Source organism: Leptodactylus fuscus, chromosome 7 (genome assembly GCF_031893055.1).
Source record: "Leptodactylus fuscus isolate aLepFus1 chromosome 7, aLepFus1.hap2, whole genome shotgun sequence".
In the NCBI taxonomy this organism is placed as follows: Eukaryota; Metazoa; Chordata; class Amphibia; order Anura; family Leptodactylidae; genus Leptodactylus; species Leptodactylus fuscus.
In genome coordinates, this window is record NC_134271.1 from 80,784,796 (window position 1) to 80,799,165 (window position 14,370).

Genomic DNA, 14,370 nt, shown 5'->3' on the forward strand with positions numbered 1-14,370 from the left:
ATTTCAGTCTTAATTCTACATAGCAATATATATATGTCTACTACGCAGGAGTATGGCACTATAATGGTGCCACTAATGGTCTACATTAACATTACACCACACAATAGGATGACTGAGGAGCTACACAAACTGGATGAAACTGATAATAGATGCCCGTATTACAAGGTTGGGCTTTAGACTTTGCACTTATACACAAAAACACATGTAAAAATACATATGTTTTCCAAAAATGCTTGCATTTTTATCATATAAAACCAACATGTAAACTCAGCCTAAGCATGACTGCTCACTATTGGTTACATTAGCCATTAAGATTAGTTAAAGCATGAGCTGATGGGACGTGGACCCTACAATAAACCCTCCGGTAAGCATAGCAGAACACATGCACTTACAGCTCCCTACTAACCTTCCAACCATCTGTATTGCTCCAGCTGCTTTGTACATTCCTGTTCTGGCCTGTCCTGTCTGCTGCGGGGTCTGAGCTTAGGTTCTAGTGTCTGCACAGACGTAATGTACAAGTCTCTGCCTGCAGAGCTAACTATTGTTCTTCATGTGAGGGCCCAAATCACAAGTACTTTTATATGTCACAGAAGGAGTGCGCTCCATAGCTACTCGGACAAAAGGGCTCTCGTCAGGCACAGATTTTAATAAATCTGGCTAGAATAAAGTTCTTAACTACCATGTTACATATAATCCATTTATTTTTTCCCTATCAGTATGTCTTTGGAGTGTGGAAAGAAACCCACGTGAAGAACATACAAACGCCTTGCAGATGTTGTCCTTGACAGGATAAAAAACCCAGGACTCCAGCGCTGCAAGGCTGCAATGCTAACCACTGAGCCACCATTCTGCCCATGTTACATATAATCTACAATAAATAGCAGAGGCAATAAATATATATGACATTACGTATCCTGTGCTGATCTTGTGTTATATTCTATATTATACTCCACAGCTGTATTCACTATTCTGTTGCTGGAGTCACCTTTGGAAATGTATTAAGACTGGCCTTCCCTATGCAAGTCTTAACCAAGTCCCAGACTGTCTGAATTATTAAGAGGCTCAGCGCACTCTTTGGCCGGCCTGCTTTGCTCTCTGTCCCATTCCACCACCTTTCAGGAAACCTGGCAAGTGAGGCTCAAAACAAATGATGTGGTGCATCTTTGGTGCTAAAACGAAAACTGACATAGTTGGGTTAATAAATTCCCCCCATTATTATGTCCATACACAGTAGGATAAGTAACGTAAGGATTCAGTGGTATAAACTAACTGCCAAAAACTGTCAGCATGAATAGTACATAAATGGGGAAAGTTTTGCAGAGGTGTTCCCCAATTCTACCATGGAGTTACTGCCCCAACGCTGCTGTGCACAGTGAATTTCTGTGGGTGCAACATGAATCAGTTGTCATCTGTCCCAGACCTGAAGCTGTGGATGAGAGCTGATGCCACAACGTACCATCCCTCCATGTGACATAGATACGGTACTTTATATGCCGCTGGTGTATTGATGTTGGCAGAGGTTATTACCTGGGAGCTGTCTCATGGTGTTCGGTTGTCCTGTCCAATGTTGGGTCTATGACAAAGACTACAGCTTTCACAGGTCTACACACTAGTGTTGGAGCAAAGACCCCCTTCCCCCTTCAAAACAAACCAGTCCCCTCACCCCCACCTTCCAGCTCCACCCCAGTCACTTGTTGGTAATGATTCACTCTGCAGGGAAGAGTAACCCCCTCCCCTCTTCTCACACCTGTTCCTTACATTCCTCTTGCCAGCTGTACTACACATGTACATATGATGCACACATCTGTAGTAGTCACAGTCAAAACAAACATGACCCGAATCACCCCACACACAATACGCACGGCCAGACTTATCTTTACACACTGTTTGGATTACCTGGTTTACCCAGTCATTAAACATTACACACATCACCCAGCTCACCCCACCATACATGACGTGGTTCATCACATCCTTAACATATAAAGCACTTGACCTAGCTTATCCTGCCTCACAATATACATGGCCCAACTCACCCAAGCACACAACACACATGACATGGTTCACCCTGACATACAAAACACTTAACTAAGCCTACCCTGCCACATAACACACATGACCCAGCTCACCCAACCAAAGAACATACATGGCATAATTCACCCTCATATACATATAACACTTCACCTAGGCTCCCCTGCCACATAACACTCATGGCCCATGTTACTCTGACACACAACACACTTGACCCCACTGAGCCCTGGATTGTTCATACATGACCAAGGCATCTTGACACGTGACAACAGCTGCCGATCACACACATCACTGCTCTCTACAGAAAAAAAAATATCTCAGGGATCTTAGCTGTTTTCCCTTCAATAACCAAATACAAAGCCGTGAGGGAGTTATGTTCCAGGCCTCACAATGCTCAGCAGCATTGGATACAGCAAAGCAGAGACTTCCAGCAGGATCCAGGCCAGAACCCATTGTTCCCAGTGCTCCTGACATCACACATTGTTGCTGGGGGCCCTCTCTAGTTCCTATGCCCCATCCTGTCCTTGCAGCTGCCCCTATTCCAGACCACCAGATCCTCAGTCAGTGTTATGTTGGGGACAATAATAAATATATTCTGTATCAACCTGACATCTCTGCTCTAAAAAGGAGGCATTGTATTAGTGGATCAGCAAACATGGGAGTATGCAACACTAACATAGATACAACAAAGCAACCTGTACTGCATTCACAAAGAAAGAAACAGAAGCCTAAAAAGACTGATAACAGGGAACAATAGAGTTTTTCATCTGTACTAGTCGCAGGTTGCCTTAAAGGGCCAGTGTCTGGTCTCATGTAAATAAACTAATCTAAACTAATACTCTGAAAAGCTCTGTAGCTTCCTAGTAGACTTTGTGACACGACTATAATGTGAATTCCAAAAAGAATATCAGCTAATAAAACTTAACGTTTAATGCAGGCCAATAAAATACATGAACTAGAAAAATTTTAATTTGAAAGCAACCCCACTTTACAAGGGCAAAAGGGCCGTAAACTAAAGAGGCAATAATGTGTGAAAAAAAACCTGGCACCAATTTATCATGTCTTGTATAGAGATGAGCGAGTAGTATTCGATGGAATACCTCGCTCCCATAGAATGCGTGTAAGTGGCCGAACACCAAGGGGTTAACCGCATTGAGTATTCACTGCGCTTAACAACCTTGGTGTTCGACCACTTACACACATTCCTATGGGAGCGAGGTATTCCATCGAATACTACTCGCTCATCTCTAGTCTTGTACGCTAGTTTTCTGATGTACTAGGTATGTCAAAATTTATTATTTCTGGCACACAGCTGTATTTGATCCTAAAAACTTTTGTCTGTTTATGGTGCACTTACCACTTTTTTTTAAAAAAAAAGTTGGTGGGCTGTGGAAAGAGAGGGGGTGGGATTTCACGGCCCCATAAATTTAACACTGTTTGCATCAGCAAACTATAGCCAATAATGATTTAGATTTGTAGCGCATGGAGCACCTTACATGCACCAAAATGAAGAGTCACATACCTCTTAATACTTTTGGTGCATCTCACTCCAGTGTGACCATTCATAAAGACTACAATATTAAATGCCAGTCTTCATAATACTGCCCTGTCTTCACTATAAGCAAGATCTCTGTTGAGATTATAGACATATAGCCCTCATAGCTGAGGGTTTGTTACAGAATTCAGCGTAGTCAATCCTGTATGAGCTAAACATATCAACTCCACAAATCTCTGCAAGTGGTCTGCAGAACCCTTTGTAGAGTCGGTGTCTAGCACTGTACGGTCACCATATAGTGATAGTATTGGTATACCTGATTTGTGGGCCAACTTGGACCTGTTTCCCCCCTCCACTGTGCTGAACCCATAACTATGCCTCTGACAAGGTGAAAGGGCTCAAGTGAGATTGTGCCCCCCAATGATTTACATGGATGATGTAAGTGAATATACAGTTCACACTTCAGGCAGTGGATAGAACTGAACTAATAACAGCAATACGCCATAGACACTTTTTTCAATGTAAACTATTTGACTTTGCAGGCATGGGAAGGTCATTTGTAACACCTATGAGTTTACAGATATAATATTCATGCAGAATTTGTGCAGATACCTGCAGAGCCTGTCCCAGACGCATTCTCACTGGTGGCATCTTCAGTTTGGGCGGTCACCCAGTCTGTGCATGTGGGTCCGATGCTTGTGCTGCTGTCTTCGTAGAAGACCTCTGTGCTGCTCTGAGAGTGTAATGGGGGAATCCTGGACGGACTGCTATCCGGGGATTTCCAAGTTGCAGTTTTTGAGCCTAATAAAAGTAAAATATATCTTGATCATCTGTTTCTTGTCCGTAACTAGGAAAACTGGGTGCAAACTATAACATGTCCAGCACACAGCTCTCCTAGTGTGCTAACCATCTTCTGATTTAGTGGTAATAAGCAATGTTATAAAAATAGCAGTGAGTTTAAAAAAGCAAATAAAGCGCACCATCATTATTCTAACAATTTTGCATAAATATAAATGTACTGGAAATACTACACATTCAATACTAAATCAATAAAATAGCAAAACGTATCCAATTTGTGTTTAATCTTTTTCAGAAAGTAAAGAAAAAGGAATATTAGGCTGTTCAAAAAGTAGCAGTGCTAGCATTTTCTTTAAGAAATTAAAACTTTTATGTGAAAATTGAAAAAAATGTTTGAAATTTCACTTTACTCTGAATTACTGAACTAATATTTAGTGGCATATCCATTATTTCCGACAAGTGCTTGACATCTGTATTGCACGGAGACGACTAACGTCTGACTCCTCTGAACAGGTATTTCAGTATAGGAAGATGGAGGCACAACTCCAACATGCAGAAGATCTGTGGAACAAAGTCCGTAAACCAGATTTTCATGTCACCCTATAACTCCTCTATGGGATTGAAGTCTAGAGATTGGGCAGCCCACTCCAATACCTCAGTCCTGTTTGTCTATAACAAAGATGTTGTTGGCATACTGATATGTTTGGGTAATTTCAGAGGCATTTCTTCTTTGTTATAGGTCACCATGATCTTCTTTAAGTATTTTGATATAATCAAACTGATCTATGATCCCTCATATGTAGTAGATAAGTCCAACAACATGAGATACATGCCTGTATCGTAATTTGGGCACCACCATGCTTTACTGTCTTCACATTGTACTGTGACTTGAATTCAGCATGAGGTTGTGGCCTAACATACTGTCTGCGACCGCTAGACCCAAAAAAGAACAAATTAGCTTTGATCAATCCACAAATTGTGTTAATTAGCATTTTTTTTTAACTTATTCAGGATATGCCTTTATTTTTTTCAACAAAAAAGGTGCTAGCTTGGCTTCACTTCATCTTCTTCTGATGGTAGTGGTAACTGGTAACTTCAGATCTTCTTTGACCTTTCTGGAGGTGATCATTAGCTGAGCCTTTGCCATTTTGGCTATTCTTCGATCCATTTGAACAGTATTTCCACGCTTCCTTCCACGTCTTTCAGGGTTTAGTTGTTGTTTCAAGGCATTTGAGGTCATTTTAGCTGTATACCCTATAATTTTCTGCACTTCTCTGTATGTTTTGAAGTATCCAGTTAACTTTTTAATCAAAGTTTATTTTTTATAAGAACAATGTGTGGAATGAGTCATTTTCCCCAATATCACAGGAGGAAATTCACTATAACCAATGTGCAACATTTGTCACCCTCCTTCCATAAATCATGGCCAAAATTGCCCATTGTTATTCCACAGAACAAATGACTTCACCAATGTAACCCCTCACCGCTATTATTTAGAACAAGCTTTCGATCACTGAATCAGTTACTCAAAATGAGCAGCCTGCATGTCCTCTACTACACTTACAAGTAAATTATTTACTATGCAGAAATATCATTCATTTATCAGGTTAATTATGATGTACTGCTATTTTTTGAACACTACTGTATCTCCATATTGCTGCCCTGTGGTAGGGCATGAAGCCAACCATTTGTGTAGCTAGTGGGAACTGGAGGGGCATCTGCAGCAGAGGCATTAACAAACCACTCTGCTCTACTTATATATAGGGATAGGCCAGTGAATTGGGTGAAGAAAAGTCTGGCTACCAATCTAGCTAGGTTCCTTTTATATGATCCTCAAAGCAGTCACATGCTGGAAGAATATCATACAGGTTTTCCATAAAAAACCAAACAAACAGTAGAATGCATTCCTACTTTTTAGACATGTTGCAGAAGGGATTGCCTGGGGAGTCTCATCAAACTGGACCCAGCAGAAGACATCAGACCTCATGGGACTGGCTTCTACATCTGGATGTTGTGGCCTTGATTTAATATTAATGTTGGGGGCCTCTGGGCCCTCTGGTCTTGATTGAAGTCTCTCAACTTTGTTAAGCATTTGAGAGGGTTTCCTTGATTTGTCCACGGTAACTTGTCCTATAAAATGGACATAACACAGTAAAAGAAGTTTAATGATGATGAAGTTTCATATCTCCATATTTTTGGATGGTCAGAGGGACACTTATGGTTGATTTTGTGAAAGCCCCATTTTTCTCAAGTATCTCTTTGAAAATTGGTTAATTTTTCATTTAGCATGGAATTACACAACCCCAGATGGAGTTTTCATACTGATGACCTATCCACAGTAGAGATCATCAATATGACCCTGCACAGACCTGTTCTGGCAGCCTTTAAGCACTGGAAGCTGGTGCAGTGGACAGGGAATATGTGCAGGCTGCTCCCATTCAAGTAATAGGGGTGGTGCTGCAATTTCCTGGACCCACCACTATGCAGTGGACATGGCTGCTGCCCCTCTCCTATTACTTCAAAAGGAGCAGTTTGCTTGTGCTTTCTGTCCACTGCAACAGCTTTTGCTTCCAAGAGGTGTTGGTACCTGAAACCTCCACCCATTACAGCTATAGCCTTGTCTATTGGTGGATCCCCACCTACAATCCTGCCCTCAATAGCTGTAATAGTTATACCACATATATAAAATGCCTCAGCTATAAAATATATATAAGGGATCCTAGACTATTAGAAGCTCAATGCGGCTAGATTCATAAGGCTATTAGTATTTCCTCACTGTCATGGTTACCTTGTAAGGTTGCTTCATTATTAAATGACACCCACTGGGCTTTCTGTGTGACCGGCTTTTCGTCCAGTGATGTCATCTTCTCATCTTGCCCCTGGGTTCATAGCAAGAGGCGCTGGAGGAAAAAAAGAAAAGCACTCTCAAAAAAGAGAATACTAGTAATATAGTAATAACATAATGAGCTGCCAAATTATTATGGAATCACTGACATATCCTATGCTGATACTAAGTTGTAGTCTGTATCATACTTCAGATATGTATTCCCAATTCTGTTGGTGGAGTCACTGTGCATTCCATTCCATTACTCATCTGTACAGATGCTAATCTAATGCCTGTATTATACAGTACTCCGCAGCTGCACTCAGTATATATATCAGTTGTATTTTTTATTTATTTTTTGCTGATGTACATACGTTACTTATCTTGTACTGATCATGAGTTTTGGTCTATGTAAAGCTTCAGAGCTGCATTCACTTATCTGCTGGCAGAGTCAATGTGTACATACGCTACATTCCTTATACTGTTCCTGATTTACAGCCTGTATTATACTCCAGATCTGCACTCACCTTTCTGCTGGTGTAGCCATTGTATACATTTTATATACTTTATACTACATATCCTCAATTATACTCCTAAACTGCGCTTCATATTCTGCTCTTTTATTCTGTCTATCATGATATTTAGAAGCATAATACAGACTAGTATGGTGAACCAACTATTTCAGTCATGTGTAAAAATAAGTGTAATAAATAAATAGTAGTGTTCTGAAATGCAATCTTTTGTCCGGGGTCCCCACCTCATCCCTAATTCTTGATAGTGATGGTTACGGGTGCTAATGAGTTTAATCAACCTTAGTATGGTTAGGGGAATCTGTGGATCTCCTTGGCTTATGGGCCAGATGGAAGCTGCAATCTCAATACCGATACCAGAGCTTATGGTCCCTGGCACAACTGCACCCCCTGAAGTTACGCCCCTGGGTGCAGTCACAATGTAAGTAACGTAAAGGTTGGGAGACGCTTCCCATGTCATTATGAACCAACATCACATTTCCTGTAGGGGGTTCTAATCACTGTAGACAATGCTGAAATTTTGCAAAATGTGCAACAGATAGAAGTGATTTGTGTCTCACCAGACAGACAATCCTTTTCCGACTGATGCCAGTTATCAGCTGATTGCTGTGGGTACAGTATCTGGCATCCTCCGCAAACTGATCATTTTGCCAGGGAAAGCTATGGCCAAAAATGTAGTATCAAATGTAGTATCTGTGGCAGTGAAATAGAATATTACATGGCTGCCATTCAGACGATTGATTAATCATCATAATACAAAGACAGCATGAGTTCGACACAGTGGGTTTCATTGCCTCTATGATGGTCATATACCTAAAAGGATTCCCTGCAATATCTGTGACCTAATATACTGCAGATATTTTCCTTATAATTATATGAAACAGGTTTCGGCAACAGAAATCCTACTAATATTATAAATGTGAAAGTTTGGATGTTTGTGTGTTTGTTAGTCAATCACGCAAAAACGGCTGAACGGATTTGAATGAAATTTGGCAAATAGTTAGATTGTAACCTAGATTAAAACATAGGCTACTTTTTTCCCTGGTAAATGGCATGGCTTCACAACTGTTATGAATTTATGTTCACATACTATATTACACTGCACTTGCAGCAGCCTTATCTCAGCCAGGGCTGTTCTCTCTGTGTAAACACACGCTAACCCTCAGTGTACATGCATTTGCATATTTTCTGATCTGCTCCAGGCAACATGCTGACACACTGACATGGGAAAACACCTTTAATCCAAATTGGCAGTTTGCTACTTTTAAATATGCCGGGAAAAAGAAAATCTAATTTGTTGCAAAATTCTACAAGAACGACAGCTATGAACGTATCCAAAAGTCAACAGTAAATTATATAACTACTGCAAGCCACCAAGTACCCCTGACTTACTAAGGCTTACACTATATTCATTTATGAGGAACCTCAGCAAACGAATTGTATAACACAGAAGAAGCAGGACAAATGGAGTAGTAAATATATATATATATATATATATATATATATATATATATATATAATTGCAAAAACCCTCCCGAAAATGTCCCTTTTTTGTAGACACTTCAATTTATGGCTCAAATAAATATAGCTGGAATATTACTCCGATGCCTTATGAGCATTTAACCCTCTAGTCATCTAATGCATTTAAGCCTTAAACCAGTAACTTTTTAGCCCTCTATGCATCCCTGCTTTCATAACTTTTTACATTTTATTTCAGTATAGCTTTATGAGACCTTGTATTTTGTGGATACATATGACCTTTTGATCAGTTTTTATTACTTTCCATTTTTGAGAGGTGAGATGAACATTCTGGCATGTGAATATTAATGTTTATGGTATTTATCATGCAGAATAAATAACATACTAATTTTACGTTTTAGGTTGTTACGGATGTGGTTATACCAATTGTGTGTTTGCTTGTTTTTTTTCTTTCATTAACAAAGGGAAAAAAAAGTCTTTTTTTTTTTTTTTTTTAACTTTTTTCTTCTAACTGACTCATTGGCAATCGTTGGTAAGAATGCTTTCCGATTGATAACTGGGGTAGATATCAGGGGTCATCTAAAGTAAAGGTCTCCCTTCCTTGTAGACTGTGGCTCCAGAGTTAGAACCATTTAAAGTTTCCCTGAACGTTTCCTGCTCAGCATAATCTGTAATGCACTAAAACCCGAGTAAGATTTACTTAGAACGGTGTGTGTGTGGGGGGGTTAAATACGCCATATGTTTCGCCAGGCTTTCTCTATAAACTAGACTGACCAAACATAACCCTGCAAAAATGGAACGCTACCTTCCCAGCTAACTACAAAGAATTGTCTACTTTTGGCATTAGGTCCAAAGGAACCCTGGGCTTTACTAATACATGAACTGAATGTACTGGTTTTCTTTGTCCTACTTTAAGAAAGACTGTTGTCAGAGTCCAACACATCAACCCAGCTCTCCAGTTCCGCGTCACCTGAATCAAACTCTGTTTTTCCCTTGTGAATTGTTGTTATTGAGATAACGTTGTTTTTGTCAATATGCAAATTAGCTCATTAGAGCAGCAACAGTGTTCCTGTTGCTCCAAAGAGTTAAAGAGGACCTTTCACCATTTTTCCCAAAGGCAGTTCTATATACTACCAGAAAGCTGACAGTGCGCTGAGTTCAGCGCACTGTCGGGTTTCACGATCTGTGCCCGGTGTGAAGAGCTTACGGTCCGGTACCGTAGCTCTTCCATGGTCAGAAGGGCGTTTCTGACAGTTAGCCAGGAACGTCCTTCTGCCTCGCGGCGCCTATCGCGCTGTGCTGTGGAGTGGGGGATAACTGTCAGAAACGCCCTTCTGACTATGGAAGAGCTACGGTACCGGACCGTAAGCTCTTCACACCGGGCACAGATCGGGAAAGCCGACAGTGCGCTGAACTCAGCGCACTGTCAGCTTTCCGGCAGTATATAGAACTGCCTTTGGGAAAAATGGTGAAAGGTCCTCTTTAAGGAGCAATACCCACATTGCTCCAAGGAGCTGATTTACATATATACAAAAACGTATTCTTGGCATGGCGGAACCGATTCACAAAAGGAAACACCATCAGATTAATTTGCTGGGTTTTGGTGACAGATTCCCTTTAAAGGGAATATGCTATTGTGTCATTTATCAAACAATTATCAGATTTTGATGTCTTCATATCTTGATAGGTATGTACAGTTCTGTGGGTAAAACTGCAGTACCATACAGTTACATTAAATAATGAACAGGAAAAGCAACGTTGGGATAAGTACCATGAAAACTGGAGGGTGAGAGAGATACAAGAGTGGAGGTTTGAACAGCAAGAAGTTGCTTTAATGCCATGTCGGACTCAGTCCACTTTCTAAAGGAAAGCACTTCTTTAATAATTTGTTGAATTCCCAAGGATGGAAAAGATCTTCAGCTTTGTGGAAGCTACTACTCAATTTCTCTTATTGGAGCTGATCTAAAGCTACAGTCCTATGAAAAAGTTTGGGCACCCCTATTAATCTTAATCATTTTTAGTTCTAAATATTTTGGTGTTTGCAACAGCCATTTCAGTTTGATATATCTAATAACTGATGGACACAGTAATATTTCAGGATTGAAATGAGGTTTATTGTACTAACAGAAAATGCGCAATATGCATTAAACCAAAATTTGACCGGTGCAAAAATATGGGCACCTCAACAGAAAAGTGACATTAATATTTAGTACATCCTCCTTTTGCAAAGATAACAGCCTCTAGTCGCTTCCTGTAGCTTTTAATCAGTTCCTGGATCCTGGATGAAGGTATTTTGGACCATTTCTTTCTACAAAACAATTCAAGTTCAGTTAAGTTTGATGGTCGCCGAACATGGACAGCCCGCTCTCAAATGATCTGAAAACAAAGATTGTTCAACATAGTTGTTCAGGGGAAGGATACAAAACGTTGTCTCAGAGATTTAACCTGTCAGTTTCCACTGTGAGGAACATAGTAAGGAAATGGAAGACCACAGGGACAGTTCTTGTTAAGCCCAGAAGTGGCAGGCCAAGAAAAATATCAGAAAGGCAGAGAAGAAGAATGGTGAGAACAGTCAAGGACAATCCACAGACCACCTCCAAAGAGCTGCAGCATCATCTTGCTGCAGATGGTGTCACTGTGCATCGGTCAACTATACAGCGCACTTTGCACAAATAGAAGCTGTATGGGAGAGTGATGAGAAAGAAGCCGTTTCTGCACGTACGCCACAAATAGAGTTGCCTGAGGTATGAAAAAGCACATTTGGACAAGGCAGCTTCATTTTGGAAACAAAAATTGAGTTGTTTGGTTATAAAAAAAGGCGTTATGCATGGCGTCCAAAAAGAAACAGCATTCCAAGAAAAACACATGCTACCCACTGTAAAATTTGGTGGAGGTTCCATCATGCTTTGGGGCTGTGTGGCCAATGCCGGCATCGGGAATCTTGTTAAAGTTGAGAGTCGCATGGATTCCACTCAGTATCAGCAGATTCTTGAGAATAATGTTCAAGAATCAGTGACGAAGTTGAAGTTACGCCGGGGATGGATATTTCAGCAAGACAATGATCCAAAACACCGCTCCAAATCCTCAGGCATTCATGCAGAGGAACAATTACAATGTTCTGGAATGGCCATCCCAGTCCCCAGACCTGAATATCATTGAACATCTGTGGGATGATTTGAAGCGGGCTGTCCATGCTCGGCGACCATCTAACTTAACTGAACTTGAATTGTTTGTCCAAAATACCTTTATCCAGGATCCAGGAACTGATTAAAAGCTACAGGAAGCGACTAGAGGCTGTTATCTTTGCAAAAGGAGGATCTACTAAATATTAATGTCACTTTTCTGTTGAGGTGCCCATACTTTTGCACCGGTCAAATTTTGGTTTAATGCATATTGCACATTTTCTGTTAGTACAATAAACCTCATTTCAATCCTGAAATATTACTGTGTCCATCAGTTATTAGATATAGCAAACTGAAATGGCTGTTGCAAATACCAAAATATTTAGAACTAAAAATGATTAAGATTAATAGGGGTGCCCAAACTTTTTCATAGGACTGTATATGACTGTAGTAGACTATAGACAAACTGTAATCCTTTTTTGTCAAATTGATCAGTACAGATCAATCATGTTTAAAAAAAACAAACAAACAAAAAAAAAAAAACATGAAGTGATAATACAGATAAATTATACCAAGAAGTAAGGGTGTCTGGCCCACCTAGACTTCAGATCATATTATGAGGAAGAGATGTTAGTGAGAATGTCCACTCTCTTTCACTGTATTGGGGTAACCCAATGTAAAATGATGAAGAATTAATTCTTGGGATTGCCTTTAACTTTGATATTTTGGATTAGTCTTGGGAGTTATGTTAAGAGAGAGTTCCCCTTTAACCTATTAAATTTATTTAAAACTAGTCTAAGAAGTAACTTAAAGAGGATCTGTCACCACCTCTACCAATTCAGGACTCTTACCATCTCTTAATAGATGCTGCTCCACTAAATCCAGTGCAGTTGGAATTTTTTTCTCTAGCCCCACCATTCCCAAGCAAAAAGGTCAGTTAGTTTTGGTGCTTAATGTGCTATATAATCTATGTAATGTCAGAAGGGCAGTGTCAGGCAGGGGTTTTGATTCAGAGCTCCAATCAGAAACAGCCAGTGTCACAGATCAGAATCACACCCCTTCCCTGACTCCACTCTCCAGAAAGTACAGAGCCTATAGGATATCAGACACCTAGAGCCAATAGCATATCAAGCACCAAAAGTAACAGCTCTAGAATGGTGGAGGCACTGGAATCAGTGGAGCAGCAGCTATTCATTGATGTAAAGAGCTAAACTTTTTGGAGGTGGTGAATGGTCCTCTTTAACGCTGAGGCCTCATGTTATTAAAACACTGTTTTTGGCTGCTGCCACAATGCAGTGGAAAGAAACTCTTCCCTCTTCATTCTATTCTGAATGCAGCAGCCAGGCTCATCTATTAGTCTAGACGCTACAGCGATGACTCCAGTCTGTGTCAGTCACTACATTGGCTGCCTATTCTTTATAGAATACAAAATAAACCTATCACCCTCATCCACAAGGCACCTCCCTACATTTCCTCCCTCATCTCTGTCTATCGCCCAACCCGTGCTCTCCGTTCACTCAATGACCTAACACTTACATCCTCTATTATCAGAACCTCCCACGCTCATATACAAGACTTCTCCCGAGTTGCACCACTTCTCTGGAATGCTCTATCCCCGACAATCAAATTAACACCCAATTTCTACAGCTTCAAGTGCAAACTAAAGACACATCTTTTCAGACAGTCCTATGACAATTCCTAATGTGAACACTTCCGTACTGTAATTAGAATCCCTAAAACAAACCCTCCTCTGTTCACATTCCCACATTACTCCACACGATATGATGCCGTTTCAGGCTAACTTTATATGTCCAAGCACCATCTGCACGTTAAAAGATATGACTGGTGACAGCTTATACGGTTTTATGTCTGTGTAATGACAGTAACCTCTATTACAAAATTGTCTGACCACTGTATAACCAATGCTACCTCCGATGCCGCTCCTGCTACCTCTTGTGTCACCCCCTCTACCTCATAGATTGTAAGCTCTTGCGAGCAGGGCCCTCAGTCCCATTGTGTGAAGTGACTATTTCTTTGTAATGTGTCTTTTTGTCTGTACTTGAACCTTACAAATTGTACAATGCTGCGGAATAT

The 14,370-nt window shown here is 40.5% G+C and overlaps 1 protein-coding gene across 2 annotated transcripts in view; it reads right to left on the reverse strand.

The window, feature by feature from the left end:
* Positions 1-14,370, reverse strand: part of STON2 (stonin 2) — a 69,402-nt gene that overhangs the window by 41,029 nt on the left and 14,003 nt on the right. For both annotated transcript variants that reach the window (XM_075282360.1, XM_075282359.1), the window contains exons 2-4: positions 7,110-7,221; positions 6,233-6,451; positions 4,136-4,324 (exon numbers count right to left, since the gene is read on the reverse strand). In XM_075282360.1, the coding sequence (XP_075138461.1) occupies positions 4,136-4,324; positions 6,233-6,451; positions 7,110-7,185 (484 nt within the window). In that variant the 5' untranslated portion in view covers positions 7,186-7,221. The remainder of the gene's footprint in view (positions 1-4,135; positions 4,325-6,232; positions 6,452-7,109; positions 7,222-14,370) is intronic.